At 45.3% G+C, this 21,688-nt stretch overlaps 1 protein-coding gene and 1 long non-coding RNA gene across 2 annotated transcripts; one reads left to right on the top strand and one right to left on the bottom strand.

The window, feature by feature from the left end:
* Positions 1–232: 232 nt before the first annotated feature.
* On the bottom strand, positions 233–2,599 carry LOC306906847. Its single transcript, XR_013787865.1, has 3 exons — positions 2,497–2,599; positions 1,737–2,209; positions 233–1,017 (listed from the first exon to the last, which is right to left on the bottom strand). It is a non-coding gene; the product is annotated as an uncharacterized lncRNA (long non-coding RNA).
* Positions 2,600–11,811: 9,212 nt separating this feature from the next.
* On the top strand, positions 11,812–13,510 carry LOC306907051 (uncharacterized protein; the record flags this gene model as incomplete). The annotated part of the gene is made up of 6 exons (XM_079478877.1): positions 11,812–11,950; positions 12,027–12,190; positions 12,303–12,407; positions 12,485–12,568; positions 12,654–12,995; positions 13,085–13,510. 6 exons carry the CDS (start codon positions 11,812–11,814, stop codon positions 13,220–13,222), a joined length of 972 nt encoding a protein of 323 aa, XP_079335003.1. The 3' UTR covers positions 13,223–13,510.
* Positions 13,511–21,688: the final 8,178 nt, after the last annotated feature.

Here is a 21,688-nt window from a genome sequence, read left to right on the forward strand (position 1 = left end):
AATGGTATGTCCAATAAAGAAAGCCTGAAGAACAGCTGAGGATTTAGGAATGTTGCTTACATTTTTGTAGAAACATGGAACAATTTGGAGCTGCGAGTTCTGTTACCAAATGGAGGCGTGTGAAGAATATATTTCATGAGCTCCAAGCTCCATATGAAAATGACACAGACACCCAAGTGACAAGTCCCCAGGAATCTCTTCTGTCAAATTATGAAGCATCATGTTATGAGGACATCACTTGTGACAATTCAGTCATTTCAATACCTGAAAACAACACAGACAACAACATTGACTTTAACAACGATTTTGGAAATTACAGTGATATGGATGATGATGATGATGACAGATTCACTGACTGTCTGAGCAACTTCAGTGAGGAAGATAATTTTTTCAGTGACACCGATGACACCGGCAACTTTGATAAACTGCCAAACGATCTGCGCCAGTGGGTGGTAGAGTCTGGTGTGACACAAAATGCAGCAGACAGCCTACTAAAAATATTAAACAAATACATCCCCTCACTCCCAAAATGTATAAGAACTTTGATGAAAACATCACTATCACATGATTTGAAAATAATTGACGGTGGGGAGTATGTGCATTTTGGCATATTGGAACATTTGCTCCGTAATAAAGATGGACTTCTGTCACAAACTGACACTATTAAACTACAGGTCAACATAGATGGACTTCCATTATTCAAAAGTTCTCTGAAGCAACTTTGGCCAATTTTAGGGAAATTGCCTTTTGAGAGAGATCCATTTGTAATAGGGGTCTTTTGTGGAAACAGCAAACCACACAATCCCAACCAATTTCTTCAATACTTTGTTGAGGAAGTTTCTTCTTTGGAACAAGGATTTACTGTGGGTGAGAGGAAGTTTACTTTGTCCCTGGACTGCTTTATTTGCGATGCTCCTGCACGATCATTCATAAAGCAAACAAAGGGGCATGGAGGCTACAGTGGTTGCGATCGTTGCACACAGGAGGGATCTTATGTGGCACGGAAAATGACATTTCCTGAAACACGTGCCACCAGAAGAACAGATGAGTCATTTGCAGACCTGCGTGATGAAAATCATCATAAAGGTCGATCAATACTGAGCACATTACATTTAGGAATGGTCACACAATTTGTGCTTGACTACATGCATGTTGTCTGTCTTGGTGTGACAAGGAAGATGCTCAATTTTTGGACCAAAGGCAACTTAAAGTACAGACAAAGCTCACAAAAGATCAATGCCATCTCAGAAAAACTTTTACAGATGTCAAAGTACATACCTTGTGAGTTTGCCAGGAAGCCAAGATCACTGTCGGAATTAGATCGCTGGAAAGCTACAGAGTTCAGGCAGTTTCTCCTGTATACTGGTCCAGTAGTACTAAAGGATATCCTCCCAACTCCACTTTACAATAACTTTCTTTCGCTGTCCATTAGCATCTATCTGATGCTTTCTCCAACCCTGTGCACCCACTACTGCGATTTTGCAAATAACCTGATCAAGTACTTCCTTGAACAGTTCAGATCCTTGTATGGGGTAGAGGAGATGGTCTACAACGTTCACTCTCTATGTCATTTGGCAGATGATGTGAGGAGGTTTGGTCCATTAGATGGTGTGTCTGCATTTTGTTTTGAAAACTTCCTGGGACACCTTAAAAGAAAAGTCAGAAAGCCACAACACATTCTTCAGCAAATCACAAATGCTCTAGAGAGGCAGTCTACACAAAACAGATCCACTTACCACCCAGGTAAACCCAAACTCCATGGAAGGCACTCTAATGGACCAACGGTGCCAGATGATGTGTCAAGACTACAGTACAAGAGTGCCACACTTAAAAATTGTGAAATTAAATGCAAGAGGGGAGAAAACTGTGTGAAGATTGATGGACAACTTGGCTTGGTTGAGAACATCTTGTACGACACCACCACTGAAGAAACTTTTATTCTCCATAGAAATTTTTTGGATCTGGCCCCTCTGTACACAGAGCCAATAAACTCCCAAGACATTGGCATCTTCAAAGCTTGTGAGCTTGCTGCACATGTCAAAGTGTACAAGATCTCTGATATTGAGGCAAAATATGTTTTTCTTGCTCTTGGACTTGGATGGGCAGCAACACCACTGTTGCATTTATATTAGAGCTGGGGTTCAATTAACCTTTCCCTGCCTGTTTTTGAAGTTTTGTTTGACAAATGATATTGTTAAATTGTTCAAATCTGTAAATAAAACAAGATTTATGAGAATTTTTCAAATTATTGTTTTATAAGCATAGACTTTACTGAGATAACTCCTGACTTTCCTCCCCTAGTTCTCCTTTAACAAACCATGTACATAAATCTTAATGACTTTACTTGAGTATTGACAAAATGCTGAACTACAATGTTTAATAAGTAGGTTAGTATTTTCCAGAAGTAATTTTACTTTTACAAGTAACTAATAATGGGCAAACCTAACCAGTCTAATTCATGTTTCATTTTTTATTTAATACACTAGATGAACTCACCATTTTTCCATGTCGTGGATTTTTTTGGGACGGAGAGTGGTGGAAGTTGTGAGCAGTAGGTGGATGTCTGGAGAGGATGCTTGCTATTGGTCGCCTCATAAATTTCCCAGCAATATCAAAAAAGCTCAGATGCAACATGAGCAACCAGGAGCTGACTGGAAAATATACAAAGTGCAGTCAATTTACAAAACAAGTAAGCCATTAAGAAAATATTGCATTACCATTAAAGTGCATTTACTTAAGAGCTACATTTTGAAATAGCACCAATGCGGATCCATTTTACATCCCCTAAATTAGGTATGCTCAACTTAATTGGGCAATATGTTAGTGACCGTGCGAAAGAGCCTATATGATGAAGAGTGTCAAACGCAACAGCCAGCTTCTTAAAAGATTCTTTATTTGTGACTACGCCACACAAAAGTAACGCAGCGTTAAGGTCTGTGGAGTTTCCCTTTCTGTGAAAGAGGATGAACAATATTTAAGGAAAACAAAGAAAACTTAAAAGTAGTTCACATCACCTCTGGATGCCTCCAGTATTGAGTAGTTCACAAAAATGTCACTTCACAAATAAAATAACATCAGATTTCTCTTGGAAAATAAAGTAAAGAAATAACCCCAAATAAACAACGGTAGTGACTTGTATGTCTGTAAATAAATCAAAATAAAAAGATGTTCAAATAAAAGGATAAGTCACTCACATTTCTAATATAAAACATGAACCCAAACATATACAGATTACAGTTATATTCATTTTTTCAGACAGATTTAGGAATTTAAAACAACATCACTGCTCATACACGCTTTACACAGAGTATGTTTTCGTATGTTTATAAAATAAATTGCACTCACTCTGTAATGCTAGCGCAATCTCCGTAATCGGAAACAGCTGCTGCTCCGCGCACAATCACTCTCCCCTCGAATATATTTTAAGAATATAAGAGAAACAATGACAGTTTACAACACTTTTAACACCGCTCATAGATTTAAAGAGTTTTAGTGTGCAAAACAAACTCTGTAAACACTCACGTGCAATCACCAACACTGTGGCCCGTATACTCCACTCGGCGACCTACCACACGCACATGATGATCGCGGTGATCGGGAAATCAGAAGACAGTTCAGCGAAACTTACTTTTACAAAACTGTTTATTTTAATATCCGTCTACAGACCTCCTGTTCCTCACCAAAAGCCTGGTTATCCTAACAGCAGATGTCTCTCTCGCTCTCAGTCTTTTTCGTACACTGCAATCATACCTGCGCGCAAGAGCGACCCCCACAGCAATTGAGGAGCTTAACCCATTTGATATTGTTGCCCCGGTTACATGTGTATGACATTGTAACATTGTATCATGCCCAGGATATCAAGGTCGCCCTTCTGTCAGAACTGCGCGAGCTCTACGACACTGCTTTGTTTCGTATCAACACTTGGTGTGTTTGGCTTCCCATAGTGTAGCCTAGACATGCCTGCGATTTTTAAAATAATTATCAAAAAGTTTTAATCGATTTTCTAATATTATTATTTTATTATTATTATTATTATTGTTTTAAATGTCCATTTCTAGTATATATATCACTGATTCTTGAGAGTCGGGACAAAACATGTCCCACATAGAAAAGTCTAATTTACATCAAAAATGAAGAAATTCATCATGATTGACATACTTACAAAGTTAAATCTAAAGGAATTGTATATACCTATGTGATAGTTTTTTTTCCTTTTGGGGAAAATTTGTTTAAATGTATGGTCTGTGGTTAGAAGGCCCATGTTATTGCACTTGTCCTCAGCAAGAGGTCACAATATTAACCATCCCATAAAACTTTAAAAAAGCTCTACAATTGTGAAAACATATACATCAAATAAAAAAGAAGTGTTATAAATATAAAAAACAATGCATGAAGTGAACGTCAAACAATATTTTCCACAAAAATCTGCCTATTAAAGTTGTGTCCTCAGTTTCTGTCAACTCCGTCAGATTTTTTCATAAATCTCATTAAATCAGGAAATAGCATGGTCAGCTATATCCCTGAGGACCCCTTTTCATCTCCCTGCCTGTGGTGAATGCAAGACTACAACACATGCTCTGGTATGTTTTACATTTTTTGATATTTTAGACAAACAATGTCAATATTCCTATGGTCACAGCTGCACCATGTCAATACCATCTTTCTGTTAAGATACTTTTTTTAAACCATAGTGGATTGAATTTAAGCATTTTAGTGAGGTTATTGGGACAGCTAGCAACAGAGGAAAAACTAGCTAGCTGCAGTGTACAATACATGTTTTGGCGGGAAAATACATGCCCTTACGTCAACTCCGTCAGACGTCAACTCCGTCAGACGTCAACTCCGTCAGACGTCAACTCCGTCAGACGTCAACTCCGTCAGACGTCAACTCCGTCAGACGTCAACTCCGTCAGGTTCTATGTCTGATGGAGTTGACCTGTAAGCTGACGGAGTTGACAAATCCACCAATAACCTCTTAATGTGCAAATATAATATTATTTGTGAATATAGTGAAGGGTTAAAATGTTATTTCAGGGTTTTATTTACACATAAATGCAAGTACATAGCATGCATCACATTATTTAACCATAACCACCTGACTTGTAGAGAATGGGGAGGCAGTGGTCTGCTTATTATTGTGTAATGTGTAACTTTCCCAGCACTTTAATATATATATTTATATAGAGAGATGAGAAGCCAGTGTGTAGATTTTAACAACATCTGGTTATGAAAACTACATACCGCACCTTGAGGATTTTACATCCATCCATTCAGCCATCAGTCAATCAATCATGTCAAGTAAATAAAAATCTTATTCTATAGTCTTTCAAGTACATGTGTCATTATTTCAATTTGTATTGTAGGAAAGCATGGCTGGACAGAAATTGTCAGTTGAGGAGCAAAGGAGAAGAAATAGAGAGTACCAACGAAAGAGAAGAGAAAAATTAAACAGTAACATACCGGAATGTAACGCTACATACCGGAATGTATTACATTAAGGGTGGAAAGGCAGGGTTTTGCACACTTTCAGAGTCAAAGAGACAGGATGCTGCAGCAATCTGGACACACATGGATCCAGTCCTAAAATATATCAAAACGAGATATCCACAGGTTACCACCGTGCACTTTTGGTCTGATGGTCCAAGTTAACAGTATAAGAACAAGAAGAATTTTTTCCTTCTGTCTTGTATCCCCCCTATACTTGGGTTTGAAAGAGCAACATGGAACTTCTTCCCCGCTTCCCATGGTAAGGGCGCACCAGACGGCATTGGCGGAACAGTGAAAAGAACAGCTGACAACCTGGTCCTGAGAGGAAATGATGTGACAGATGGACACCATCAGGATAAGTGGCGACCGGGCACTTTTCCCCTTACCATGGGTAAGTCGTCAATTTAGCGCGGTAATGGGCAGATGGGCTCTACTCTAGGGGTGCCGTTGAGCCATGAGGGTCTTTGGTGGGCCCTCGAAAATGGTATTCTGCCCACCTCACATCAAAGCCATAGGGGTAAACGCCCACTCGTCCCGACAAAGTACTATGTTGCCCCCTGACCACAAGTGACCCACTAAGCCACGCCCCCCGCCCACGAAACCACTATTTTGCCCCCTGACCACATATTTAACACCGTCCTGTCGCCCGTTGAAGCACTATTGTGCCCAGTGACCCATTAAGTTCCACCCTCTCGCCCACGAACCCACTATTGTGCCCCCTGACCACATAGGGGTCGCCCATGAAAGCACTATTGCGCCCGGTGGCCCATTAAGCATCACACCTCGCCCACAGACCAACTATTGTGCCCCCTGACCACATAAGGGTTGCCCACGAAACCACTATTGTGACCCCTGACCCCATATGTTTTGCCCACGAAAGCACTATTGCGCCAGATGGCCCATTAAACACAGCACCCTCGCCCACCAACCAACTATTGTGCCCCCTGACCACATATGTTTTGCCCACGAAAGCACTATTGTGCCCGGTGGCCCATTAAGCATCACACCTCGCCCACAGACCAACTATTGTGCCCCCTGACCACATAAGGGTTGCCCACGAAACCACTATTTTGCCCCCTGACCCCATATGTTTCGCCCACGAAAGCACTATTGCGCCCGATGGCCCATTAAGCACTGCCCCCTCGCCCACCAACCAACTATTGTGCCCCCTGACCACATATGTTTTGCCCACGAAAGCACTATTGTGCCCGGTGGCCCATTAAGCACTGCCCCCTCGCCCACCAACCAACTATTGTGCCCCCTGACCACATATGTTTTGCCCACGAAAGCACTATTGCGCCCGATGGCCCATTAAGCACTGCCCCCTCGCCCACCAACCAACTATTGTGCCCCCTGACCACATATGTTTTGCCCACGAAAGCACTATTGTGCCCGGTGGCCCATTAAGCACTGCCCCCTCGCCCACCAACCAACTATTGTGCCCCCTGACCACATATGTTTTGCCCACGAAAGCACTATTGTGCCCGGTGGCCCATTAAGCACTGCCCCCTCGCCCACCAACCAACTATTGTGCCCCCTGACCACATATGTTTTGCCCACGAAAGCACTATTGTGCCCGGTGGCCCATTAAGCACTGCACCCTCGCCCACCAACCAACTATTGTGCCCCCTGACCACATATGTTTTGCCCACGAAAGCACTATTGTGCCCGGTGGCCCATTAAACACAGCACCCTCGCCCACCAACCAACTATTGTGCCCCCTGACCACATATGTTTTGCCCACGAAAGCACTATTGTGCCCGGTGGCCCATTAAACACAGCACCCTCGCCCACCAACCAACTATTGTGCCCCCTGACCACATAAAGGTTGCCCACAAAAGCACTATTGTGCCCAATGGCCAATTAAACACAGCACCCTCGCCCACCAACCAACTATTGTGCCCCCTGACCACATATGTTTTGCCCACGAAAGCACTATTGTGCCCGGTGGCCAATTAAACACAGCAAACTCGCCCACCAACCAACTATTGTGCCCCCTGACCACATAAACGTTGCCCACGAAAGCACTATTGTGCCCAATGGCCAATTAAACACAGCACACTCGCCCACCAACCAACTATTGTGCCCCCTGACCACATAAAGGTTGCCCACGAAACCACTATTGAGCCCGATGGCCCATTAAGCACTGCACCCTCACCCACAAACCAACTATTGTGCCCCCTGACCACATAAGTGTTGCCCACGAAAGCACTATTGAGCCCGATGGCCCATTAAGCACTGCACCCTCACCCACAAACCAACTATTGTGCCCCCTGACCACATAAGTGTTGCCCTTGCAGGCACTATCACGCCCACTGACCCACTAAGCTCCAGCACTGACCACGTTTTAACCTTAGAGCCGTCAAGACAACTCGTCGCCAACGTGAAAGCGCTTGGTCCTGTGGCTCTGAATTTCACATCGTACGAACTATGAGAAGTGAGCATTGGGTGGGCGTACGCGAGGGTCTTTCTGTGACCAAGATTGGCAAGATGTGGCCCTGTCGGCCCAAGCTCGACACACGAGCACCGCTGTGGTCGCAACACACAACGGACGAAATGTGGTGTGGTTTTGGGTCCAAATGCACACTTGACCACGGACCTGGTATGGAAGATGAATGGCTTTAATGGGGGAATGGGATGGCTTCCGTGCTGAGCAGCATGCTCGCTCATCTATTGTGACACGACACGCATGCATCGCGTGCCTCAAGGAAAAGATTTGCTCTGACGACATAAGAACGTCCAAAAACGTATCTCCTTGCAGACTCTTGGTTCCAATGCAAAGTCAATGCAAAGTCAATCAGGACTGTTGGATATGAATGGGAAACTCTTTGAGTTGTTGCATGTTGAGCTTCGATCGCACACGCCCGATATTGACGTATGCCAATGGGGGGACCTAGTCGCATCGACGTGTGCTTTTTCGGGACCCTGGGGTCTTCTGGGGTCTTACTGTGACGAGCCCGCATACAGTTTATTCCCATTAATACTGTTTGTGGCCTACTCAATGGAAGCCCATTCATTTCAATGGAAACTCTTTCCGATTGCACGTGGGAGGCTCCCCGCGTGGCGACGCAGTATTCTTTCGGCCCGAACTCGACATATGTGTAGCGTCACTGTCCCGACATGCAGCAGAAAATGTCCCGTGCACTAGCGTATGCGTTAAAGGTCAAGAGGTCAGCGAACGGACTCTTGAATAATGATCTGATGTGGTAAAATGACTAAGTGTGAATGGGAAACTCTCAGAGGTGTTGCATGTTGAGCTTCGATCGCACACGCCCGATATTTACATATGCCAATGGGGGCACCTAGTCGCATCGACGTGTGCTTTTTCGGAACCCTGGGGTCTTCTGGGGTCTAACTGTGACGAGCCCGCATGCAGTTTATTCCCATTAATACTTTTTGTGGCCTAATCAATGGAAGCCCATTCATTTCAATGGCCACTCTGTTTGATTGCGCGTGGGCTGCTCCCCGTGCGCCTCTGCTATTCGCTGTCGGTCCGAGCTCCACGTATGCGTACCGTCACTGTCCCGACATGCGACGGACAAAGTTTGGCGAAGTTGCGACCGCATTTGTACGAGGCCCACGAGCTGGTAGTGGGAAATGACTTGGTTTAATGAGAAAGTGGGATGGCTCCCGCGGGGGTCCGCTACGTGCTGTCGAGCCTAGCTTGACGCATGTGTCCCGTCGCATTCCCCACGCGAGGCGTACAGAGTTTGGTTTAGTTGCGACCGCATTTAAGGTGCATGCGCCATGCAGACCTCGTTAATCATTTGCCCGGTGCAATAGTTGTTTGGCGTACGTCGCATGGGTACGTCCGATCGCTCCCATCTTTTGGCATGTCACACGGGACGATGGGAATGTCTAACACGTCAATATGCGTCTTGCTACGTTATCCGCATGTCATTGACATGCCTATCTCGAGCCCGAACGAGATGGTCTTGGTGAGCAGGTGCACGACATGACTGTGATGAGGATTTCGAGTGCTTTTGTCTCAATCGCTTTCTCTTTGCATTTTCTGCATGCTATGTGGATATGTCGATCGGGGGGTCCAGACGAGTCATGGTATGCGGTTTGGGGGCTGCGGAACCTTCCTGCGAGAAGACCGCCTGCAATTTACGGGCATGCGTTGGAGTAGCGGCTTCGCGGACATGCTTCGATCGCATTGATTTTCGAGTATGTCTATCATCGGCGGCCCTGACGGAACCCCCTGCGACGGCGTTATCCTGCGACAACGTTTAGAGGTGGTAAAGGCCAAAGAAAACCTGCATGTCCGCGAACACGTACTGGGATAAATGCGACGCGGGCCTTCTCCCGTGCCGCTCCGTAAGGTCGCTCGGTTCCGTAATGCGGACCTTCTGTCACGCGTTCCGGTATCGTCCGCATGTCGAATGCGCGCGCATTTGGTGCATCCCCGTACCAAGTTGCGAACCCTAATCTTAACCCTACCATGCACGCGCAGGCTAAACCGCGCGGCCCAGGCGCATGCGCTCTCGATATGTTGTTGGGCGGCACTCGTGTAGTCAGTGAGCGAAAAAATCGCATTCGTACGACATTCCTATGAAGAACCCACATGCAGTTTATATCCATTAATACTTTTTGTGGCCTACTCAACGGAAGCCCATTCATTTCAATGGTGACTCTGTTTGATTGCACGTGGGACGCTCTCCGCGTGGCTACGCAGCATTCTTTCGGCCCGAACTCGACATATGTGTAGCGTCACTGTCCCGACATGCGACGGACAAAGTTTGCCGAAGTTGCGACCGCATTTGTACGAGGCCCACGAGCTGGTAGTGGGAAAAGACTTGGTTTAATGAAAAAGTGGGATGGCTTCCGTGGGGGTCCGCTACGTGCTGTCGAGCCAAGCTTGACGCATGTGTCCCGTCACATTCCCCATGCAAGGCGTACAGAGTTTGGTTTAGTTGCGATCGCATTTAAGGTGCGTGCGCCATTCGCATCTCGTTAATCATTTGCCGGGCGCAATAGTTGTTTGGCGTACGTCGCATGGGTACGTCCGATCGCTCCCATCTTTTTGCATGTCACACGGGACGATGGGAATGGCTAACACGTCAATATCCGTCTTCCTAGGCTATCTGCATGTCTTTGACACCCCTATCTCGAGTCCGAACGAGATGGTCTTGGTGAGCAGGTGCACGAGATGACTGTGATGAGGATTTCGAGTGCGTTTGTCTCATTCGCATTCTCTTTGCATTTTTTGCACGCATTGTGGATATGTGGATCGAGGGGTCCTGACGAGTCATGGGTTGCGGTTTGGGGCTGCGGAACCTTCCTGCGAAAAACCCGCCTGCAATTTACGGGCATGCGTTGGAGTAGCGGCTTCGCGGACATGCTTCGATCGCATTGATTTTCGAGTATGTTTGTCATCGGTGGCCCTGACGGAAGCCCATGCGACGACGTTATCCTGCGACAACGTTTGGGGTTTCGTAAAGGCCAAAGACAACCGACATGTCCGCGAACAGGTACTGGGATAAATGCGACGCGGGCCTTCTCCCAGGCTAAACTGTGCACATGCGCTTTCGATATGTTGCGGGGCGGCCTGCGCATAGACAGTGAGGGAAAAAATCGCATTCGTACGACTTTCCTACGAAGAACCCATGAGCAATTTATTTACATTGCTCTTTTTGTGCAATTTCCGATTGCACGTGGCCTGAAGAGGATGAGGAGGAAGAGGATGTGCCGCAGCCCTCTCCAGTGCAGCCTGACGCTGCAATTCCATGTTCCTCCTCCTCCCAGCTGGCGGCAGAGCCGAGCCACCCCCAGTTCCCGGACCATGTCGCCATTTTGAGTGAGTTTGACTTTGCCCCTGTGGCCCCTTGAAAGTTACGTGCTGTTTTGTGTGTGCTTTGAGTTAACCTGTCTCTTTTTTGTTGTTTCTCTTTCCAGATCAACTGATGGAGCAATACGCAGCGCACCAAGAGGGTCCAGACCCCACCCCGAAGCTGCGCGATAACGTTGCCAGCAAGGTCTACCGTATCAAGAAATTTATTGCGTACATGGCCGAAGGAGGGGGCAAGCTCCAGACCCTGGAGTTCCTCAATAACACCGAGAGGATGCGTAGGTGAGTCCAGTTGCACACGTTTTTTGTGTGACAAAACAGTGTTTCACGATTGCCGACTGACCGTTTGTCTGTCTCTTTGTTTCTCTGTCTGCAGGTGGGTCAAGAAACTTAAGATAATGGCGATCAAAGACACCACGATCAACCACTACCTTAAGAATGTCGCGCAGTTTCTCGACTACTTGGCCGCCACACCCCCTCCGAACTGACGCCTCTCCAAGAGGGTCTTGTTTGCCATCCGAAGGGAGGTGAGGATGATGCTGCGGTGCATGAAGCGCCCGGTCACATTGCACCAGATGGCCGTGAAACGGGCCAAAGACGGGCACCTCATCTCCAAGACCCTCTTGGAGAAGTGCAGGGAGGAGGCCATGAAGACCATCCCCAAGATTCTCGGTAAGTCGATGTCCTTAGTTGTTAGTTACAGTTCACTAACCTTTACTAACGGTGCTGTTTTTGTGTGTTTCCACAGAGGAACTGGAGTTGGACAAAACACAAAAGACACAGTTTAGACTGTATGGGTTTGTCACTGCGTTCCTGGCCTCTATCTATGGTCACCGCTGTGGGGTGTTCCAGAACATGACCATAGACGAGGTCAGGAACGCTACTAAGACTCCAACTACTTACCTGATCAATGTAAGTGATCTACCTCTGTGTGTATGTGTGTGTGTGTGTGTGTGTCTCTTCTCATGCCACGTCTCCTCTCGACTCAATTCTGACACACGTTTTCTTGCATTTTGTGTCACAGGTGAACATGCACAAGACGAATCAGGCGTTCGGACCCGCCCAGGTCGCCCTCTCCACGGAGGAGTTCAAGTGGTTTGAGCGGTTCCTTAGCTTGAAGGACGATGTGGTTGGCGGGAAGGAGACAAAGTTTTTTTTTTTACATCGACCCCGAATCCGTGCAAAAACCTCAACAACTATTTTCAGGCGGCTTGGGCGGAGATGGGGCTTCCCAAGACGGCGAAGGGGCTTCCGACTTTCACCGACCTCCGATCTGCTATTGCCACCCACGTAAGTTGCGGTTCCCACTATGTTTGAGCTTTTTTCTGTTTCTGTGTGGTTATTGTGTCTAAATCCTCTTTTCTTCTCTCTACAGGCAAGGAACAGTGGGAGCGTGGAGGAGAGGTCGAAGGTCTCTCGCTTTATGTGCCATGACACGAGGACGGCAGACAAGTTCTATGCCTTTAACCTTACCAGCAAAGAGGCGTGGGAACACCGGCAGCTCTTCGAAAAGGTGCTGGAGGGTGCCGATGTGACGGAGGGTGCCGATGTGACAAAGGGGAAAAGTCTGCTGGCGAGCAAGGTCACCAAGAAGCCTTGCAAGAAACGTAAGCGAAATGACGACGATGCGTCTTCCCTCACTTCTAAGAGCACCAGCGAGGACGAAGCCGAGCCTGAATACCAGGAGTCGGGCGTGTCGGCTTTAGAGTTGGAGGAGGTAGGTTTGTCTCCTGTCACAGTCATCATGTCTGTTGCAAATTTTGCCTCCTGCCTGTTGCTAACCTCTGTCTCTCTTTTTTCACGTAGAGCTCGTCCGAAGGGGAGCCATCGTCGTCCCAGCACATGAGGAAGCTCGCCATTATGTTGACGCCACTGAAAGGGAGGTGGACCCCAGCAGAGTCTCCGGTCCGCCGACAGCCCGACGATCGCCCCTCCAGCGCCTGATTGCATGCCTGAGCTGCCACCCTGCGCCCCTGTTCTCGCCTCCTCGTATGCCCCTTTTGCCCCACTTACACCACCCCTCCCAGCCCACTGTCACCACCCCTCCCACCTCCACTTGTTCCGTCCCGTTCTTTATTGTTTTTGTTCCCGGCCTTCCCAGAGACCCTTCACCTCACACCCACCCTTGTTTTTCCCTTGTTGCTGTTTTTTAATGTTCATTGATGTTCTGTTCTGTAAATAGTTTGATTGACATGTTTGTTATAATAAATTTTACACTGAGTTTTAAATGTCCATTTGCCTCTGACTCACTTGATTCTCCAAAATATTCACTTAAGGTTAACTTAAAGTAACTTGCAGTTGTTCAACTTAAATGGGATTAACCAATAACTTAAGCTACAATAACTTGGTGATAAAATAACTTAGAAATAAGAAATCTACTCTTAACTGCTCCACTTACCTGTAACGTAATGATAAAATAACTTAGAAATAAGAAATCTACTCTTAACTGCTCCACTTACATGTAACTTTATGATAAAATAACTTAGAAATAAGAAATCTACTCTTAACTGCTCCACTTACCTGTAACTTGATGATAAAATAACTTAGAAATAAGAAATCTACTCTTAACTGCTCCACTTATCTGTAACTTGATGATAAAATAACTTAGAAATAAGAAATCTAGTCTTAACTGCTCCACTTACCTGTAACTTGATGATAAAATAACTTAGAAATAAGAAATCTACTCTACATTGCATGACAATACTGCTACAATAACTTACACAGAAGATGAAAAGTGACAAAAGACTTTGTAATCTGTTTCACCTAAGCATAATGTGCATACACGGCCTGCGTCAGATGCTATAACATTCATACTCTGTACAAAAAAGAGCTAAGAATACATACAGCATCTTTTTACAGCATCTGAGGAAGGCCATGTATCCATATGAGCTGAGTATGGCCTGTGACCTCTGTATTTGTGTCTTTTGCATATGCTCATCATGCTCTGCAATGTATTACATTAAATGGCATGTGTTTGCATTCTAACTTGTGTCTTTTGACTGCATCTGATGTCTGCCCTGCATGCATGTCAGCTCATTTGAACCGTGTGCATGATCCAATTACATGAAACTCACTTTGTGTTTTTTTGTTCCCCAGGTTCCACAGTCTAGCTGTCCCATGTGCAACAGGGACATCACAAATTTTAAGCAGCACCTGAGTGGGTTCCACGGAATCAAAAATGTAGAGGAGCGCCAGCTATGGCAGAAGTTGGCAAGGGGGAGGGTCTATCTAGGAGCACAGACCTGCCCCTTGTGCAAAGGTTTTTACCGGCAATTTGAGAAACACTATAAATCGTCGCATAGAGACATATCTGTAAGTCATTCATAAAACACATTTCCTTGCTTCCTTTGTGCTTTGTTTTCTAAAAGGTTATTTGTCAATTTGTCTTTTCCAGTCCAATACGAAGAAACGTCTCCTAAAGAAAATGGACAGAGAGGTCACGATGGATAGGTTGCGGAAGCTGAAGGCCAGCAACCCTGCTATCCCCATGGTGACCAGGATAGACGAGCTGCCATTCCATGCGGGTAGGTGTTAGGTTGTCAATTAAAAGTGTGTAGACTACTCAACTGCTGTCCCACGACACAATACATCTGGAGTGTTCTGTGACACTCGTGTTTTTTTTCCAGGAAACCCCATCGCTCCTGAGACCCCCAGCGTGAGCTCAGACAGCTCGACCGCCCTCCCTTCTTCCCCTGCCTCACCTGCCACCAGCTGTCCGTGTGTCACTCCTGAGTGCACCACCCCTAACCTCAGCCCTCCTGGCAGTGCCGTGCCTGCCACCCCTTCCTTCAGCCCCTCTGTTACACCTGAGCCCACTACCCCTTACCTCTGCTCTCCCGACAGTGCCTTCCCTGCCGTGCCCACCACCCCTTCGTTTAAGCCCTCCCCGCCACACATTTTAACTCCCATACCAGCCTCTGCTGCCTGTGCCAGCCAGGGTAGTTTTTTCAGTCCCCTCCTGTTCAGTGAGGATGAACTCGACAAGCTGGAAAACCTCGGTATGTATTAAGCCGTCACTGTAATCTTAGTTAGTTTGTTAGTGAGTTTGTTCCAACGCTGAAAACTAAACCAATGCTTTGTTTTATCACAGATATTCTCACCATCTCCCTTTCTGAGGAAGAGGCCATTCGAGAAGCTATGGGTAGGTGTTCTATTGTGCTTTCGATGCTTCTATGGTGGAAGAAAAGTCAGCAATTTTACTAACTCTCTCCTTTTTCAGGTCACAACTTCACCATCAGCCAGGTCCAAGACCTGGGTTTTAGTTTTTTGATGGATTTATAGTTTTTTTTTTGTTCTGAGCTGTTCTGTTATGTGTTTTATGTGTAAATAGTTTTAAAAATATAGTATACTTTGTTCATTGGTTAATAGTGTAGATTTGTAGTTTTAAAATGATTGTACATAGTTTGTTTGCATACGTTTGTGATGACCCATTCATGTTATAAATAAAATGAGATTTTCCTAAATGCATTGTCTCTTTTATATGACTGCACAACTATCGCTTAAGTTTGCTACCCGAGTCTTCCAAGCAGGCCTCTTCGTTCCTGTTCCCACGGCAACCTGGAATTGGACATCAACGTACCATTTATGGAAACCAAATTCTCTAGCTGCTCAATTCAATTATGTCTTTTTTGTTTCAGAATAATGTCAAGCTTGTAAATTACAGAATATATCTAATAATATAAAGCAATATATTTAACAATGTATGTTTAACCGAAAGTTGACAAAGTTTAAATCACCATACATATAATGCAGTCTAACAATGCACATAAGAAATCACATGATACCTATAATGTACATGTATAATGTAATGAACGTATTGGCTAATGGGCAGAATAGTGCTTTCGTGGACACATAGCTGTGTATTGGCTAATGGGCAGAATAGTGCTTTCGTGGACATTTTGCTATTAATTGGCTATTGGGCAGAATAGTGCTTTCGTGGACACATAGCTGTGTATTGGCTATTGGGCAGAATAGTGCTTTCGTGGGCATTTTGCTATTAATTGGCTATTGGGCAGAATAGTGCTTTCGTGGACACATAGCTGTGTATTGGCTAATGGGCAGAATAGTGCTTTCGTGGACACATAGCTGTGTATTGGCTAATGGGCAGAATATTGCTTTCGTGGACACATAGCTGTGTATTGGCTATTGGGCAGAATAGTGCTTTCGTGGGCATTTTGCTATTAATTGGCTATTGGGCAGAATAGTGCTTTCGTGGACACATAGCTGTGTATTGGCTAATGGGCAGAATAGTGCTTTCGTGGACACATAGCTGTGTATTGGCTAATGGGCAGAATAGTGCTTTCGTGGACATTTTGCTATTAATTGGCTATTGGGCAGAATAGTGCTTTCGTGGACACATAGCTGTGTATTGGCTATTGGGCAGAATAGTGCTTTCGTGGACACATAGCTGTGTATTGGCTAATGGGCAGAATATTGCTTTCGTGGACACATAGCTGTGTATTGGCTATTGGGCAGAATAGTGCTTTCGTGGGCATTTTGCTATTAATTGGCTATTGGGCAGAATAGTGCTTTCGTGGACACATAGCTGTGTATTGGCTAATGGGCAGAATATTGCTTTCGTGGACACATAGCTGTGTATTGGCTAATGGGCAGAATAGTGCTTTCGTGGACATTTTGCTATTAATTGGCTATTGGGCAGAATAGTGCTTTCGTGGACACATAGCTGTGTATTGGCTAATGGGCAGAATATTGCTTTCATGGACACATAGCTGTGTATTGGCTAATGGGAAGAATAGTGTTTTCGTGGACATTTTGCTATTAATTGGCTATTGGGCAGAATAGTACTTTCGTGGACACATAGCTGTGTATTGGCTAATGGGCAGAATAGTGCTTTCGTGGACACATAGCTGTGTATTGGCTAATGGGCAGAATAGTGCTTTCGTGGACATTTTGCTATTATTTGGCTATTGGGCAGAATAGTGCTTTCGTGGACACATAGCTGTGTATTGGCTAATGGGCAGAATAGTGCTTTCGTGGACACATAGCTGTGTATTGGCTATTGGGCAGAATAGTGCTTTCGTGGGCACTTTGATACTAATTGGCAAATGGGCAGAATAGTGCTTTCTTGGACACTTTTATACTGTAGTGTCAAATGGGCAGAATAGTGGTTTCGTGGACTTCTTAACCAAAAGGCCCACCGAGGCAAAACTTATTTTACGGTGCTCGGGGCGACGTCTGGATCGAGTGCGAGTCACTTCCGTAAAGGAATTCCGATGTCCATGAAACCATTATATTTTTCAATGGGATAAACCTAAAGTGGGACTTCCGTATCTCTGGTCCGCGGTGGTCTAGGGGGTCGAGACGCACGTTCCCGTTCACGCCTCGACCCGCTCCTCTGGGAACGCAAGTTTCAGTAAGATCTGAGAAAGTTGAAAATTTTGTGCGAAAAAACTATAAGGGGCCATGGAGTTTTTTCGGCGAAAATTTGCAACTTGCTCGGATCTTTTCCAAACTCGGGATCCCGAAGCAGCGGGTCCAGGCGTGAACAGGAACGTGCGTCTCCAGATCCTGGACCGCCGTGGAGCAGAGATACGGAGGACCCACTTCTGATTTATCCCATTGAAAAATATAATGGGTTCGCGGTCGTCGCAATTCCGAGTCGGAAACGTGTCCGTCGCATTGCCGTGGGAATGCCGATCGCCGTAAAACGTTTCTCGACTCTCTGGGATGAAGTTTCACTATTGGGCTAAATAGTGGTTTCGTGGGCACATAGCAAGTGTAGTGGCAAATGGGCAGAATAGTGGTTTCGTGGACACATAGCTACGTATTGGCAAATGGGCAGAATAGTGGTTTTGTGGACACATCGCTACTGTAGTGGCAGATGGGCAGAATAGTGGGCTTCTGGTCAACTGCCTTTGCTGTAAACTGATGCTGGGCAGAATAGTGGGTTTATGGTCAACTGCCTCAGCTGTAAACTAAGACAGGGCAAATAAGTCAGCTTATGGTCAACTGGCCTTGGTATTAACAATTTTTAGGCAAAATAGTGGTTTTGTAGACACTTGGCTACGTACCAGCCACTGGGCAGAATAGTGGGTTCGTGGGCACTTGGCTACGTACCAGCCACTGGGCAGAATAGTGGGTTGGTGGACACTTGGCTACGTACCAGCCACTGGGCAGAATAGTGGGTTCGTGGGCCCTTGGCTACGTACCAGCCACTGGGCAGAATAGTGGGTTCGTGGGCAATTTGCTTCTAATTTGCCCCTGGGCAGAATAGTGCTTTCGTGGGCAACACTTTGCTACTAATTGGCACATGGGCAGAATAATGGTTTCGTGGGCACATTGCCACGTACCAGCCACTGGGCAGAATAGTGGTTTCGTGGGCACTTTTCTACTATTTGGCACCTGGGCAGAATAGTGGTTTCGTGGACACTTTGCTACTAATTGGCACCTGGGCAGAAAAGTGGTTTCGTGGACTCCTTAACAGAAAGGCCCACCGACATTAAACTTGTTATAGGGCGCTCGGGGCATCGTCCGTATCAGAGCCAACGTGACCCCCTGCCTCTCCCGGCAGGACTTTGACAAGACAGCGAATCAGGGGGCCATAAAGCGGGTGCGCGGGCCGGGGGGCCGTGGACAGTGTGCCCTGGCCACCCCGCCACTCCCGGGCGGAGTTTGACGCAAAAGTTAGCTAGAGGGCAGAATAGTGGGTCTGCGGGACGGGGGGGGCGTGGCCGGTGGTCCCACGCAAACCCAGCCTCTCCCGGGCAGAGGTTGCCAAAATAAGTGGTCAGGTGGCAGAATAGCGGGTCCGTGGGACCGGGGGGGCGTGGCCGTTGACCCCGCCTCTCATTGGGGGAGGTAGTGGGTCAGGGGGAAAAAAAGTCGGTCCGTGGGACGGGGGGGGCACTTTCCTAATTGGGGGCCGGGCCGAACCGCGAGACCCCCAGCCATCGAAACGCCGGGCATCGGGACCATTCATTTAAGCCTGCGGTGGTACGTGCAATGTCCCCCTGGTGTGTGATGGCTAAACTGCAAGAATGGGCATTATTTCGTGGGATAAAATGAGCAAAACTGACCCCTCAGCGTTCGCTTCGCCTGGGCTCAAGCCGGCCCACCCGAGTCCGCAGGACCCCTTGGGGCGTGGGCGAAGCACGGACGTCGCCTTGGGACCCCACAAAAATTTTTGGAGTCCGGCGCGCAGCGTCCATGAACCCACTACCACGGACCATCAAATAAATTGCCCGTGTTTTATGGTGTCCTAACGGCATGGAAGTGGAAGATGTGATGGAGGAGGAGTTGGATGAGGAGCCTCTGAAAGGTCCTGAGGGTACTGTGACAGTAACGACTGTTAGCAGCCTTAATGATGGAGACTGGCTAGCAGTAGTATATGATGACCACTGGTGGCTGGCCAAGACCATTGCTGTGGATACTGAGCATCAAGATGTGAAAGTGGAGTTTCTGCATCCCCATGGTCCAACAGCAAAGTATCAGCCTAAGCTTCTCACAAAGGATGTCTGTTTCTGCACAGTTGAAGACATCATAGTGAAATTAATGGGACATGCATCACCACTCCAATTAAGAACACGAGAGATCTACAGCATAGCCCCTGATGTGATGGACTTCATAGAGCGTGAGCATGTCCGACGCCTGCTGCTCAAGGCATAAGCGCAGGTTAGGCAAAAATGAACTCTTAAGTAAGCTAATTGAACCCGATTCTAAGCTACAGATTATGTGTTGCAGTATTGTTGTCAAGGAATGTCAATTTAAGATCACACCCAGTATGAAGTAGGCAGTGCAGGGCAATCACACATCCAACACACACACATACACACACAAACAGACACACACACACAGACACACACACACACCACTTGTAAATGACTACTTACAAAGGAGGAAAGGAAGAGGAGAAGAGGTGGATGAGAAAAAGGAGAGCAGGAAGTGGTGTAGGTGATGAAAACAGAGGGGGAGGAGGGCCCCTGGTTTCCCTTATTGTTTTTTTGATAGTTGAAAACGGTGTATGTGCAATATGTTTATTAAAGTTTGCTTTACAGTAAGTTCAATATTCTAATAAGTAGTTTTAGCAGTAGTGTTTAAAAAGCACATTTGTTCAATAATCATCAATGCACACATATTTTTTGTCAACACCGTCAGTTTTTCGTCAACACCGTCAGATCTTTGTCAACAGCGTCAGATGTATGTTTTTGTAAATCTTTTGTGGAAAAAAAATATTCTTCCTTCAGTTTATGTTGTTTTTGTAATAAAGGACCATCTGATCTACATCCTCTTATGTCTTACAATATTGAAATTAAAATCAAAGTTTGAAAATGCAAATATTTAGAAATCTGGGTTTTCAGAATAGTGTGAAATCACAACTCAACTTTATATATTGTATTCTTTTTATATATCAGAGTAACTAAACACTATTACAACATACTTCCGAATTTAAGATTCTTGTTGGATTGGAAAAATTAAAATTGTATACTTTTTAGTGTGTCTGACGGAGTTGACACAAAGCCAGTTCTGAAGGGAAACATGTTTATTTGTTAAAAATGTGTTTTTATTTAGAACCTGTTCCTTTCCATGGTTAAATAGCTAAGATCTTTCTCTGCAGAAACATATAACTCTAATTGATATAGTGTGTATTTAAAAAAAAAGTTTTTTAAAACGTGTTTTGTCCCGACTCTCAAGAATCAGTGATATATATGTTCTTGTTTTCAAAACATGGGCCCTAGTTAAAGCCTACAGAGTGTGCTTTTCTATGCAAATATCAGGAAGATTGCTGATCAATTATTTAAAGAAATGTAAGTCACTTACACTTTGGAGACACAATTTGTCTGGCGAAAATTGATCCAAATAATTCCTCTGGCGAGCAGGTTCACACGCGCATCTCCAGCCGGTACAAATGATCATTTTCAAGGATTATTTTCGAGTCATTAGGACTGAAGTTATTTAGCGCCACCTATCGATGTTTTTTTTATTCACGTGTGTCAAATTTTCTGTTGTATAAACGTTACAAAAACAGATTTTGGATCATGCAACACACAGTAATATTGTACATTACAGTACAGTAATGTAGTCTACTTGTGATCACCACACGAAAGTCACATTCACAACTTTTATTTTGCTAATATTTATCCTTTTTACTGATAACTCTATGTAAAAGTGCTTTACAAAGATACTTCAAGTAGTAAAAACAAAAGTTAATAGTTATAACATCATGAAAGTTACTGTGAATGTAAGGTTAATATAACTAAAATGTTTAGGTTTAAGAGCAATCAATTTTAATTTTATGATGGAATTTGCCTGAATTTTATTCAGAGCTTTTATCTGTTTTGACAAGCTGTCAGTCTAATTTTGTCACTCTTGAGTTTAACAGAATTGAAAAAACACTGTAATGGAATTACCACAATAAATATAGTAATACAGATTAAAGGCAAAACTAGAGTG

This window comes from Barbatula barbatula, assembly GCF_947034865.1.
Source record: "Barbatula barbatula genome assembly, chromosome: 17".
NCBI lineage: Eukaryota > Metazoa > Chordata > Actinopteri > Cypriniformes > Nemacheilidae > Barbatula > Barbatula barbatula.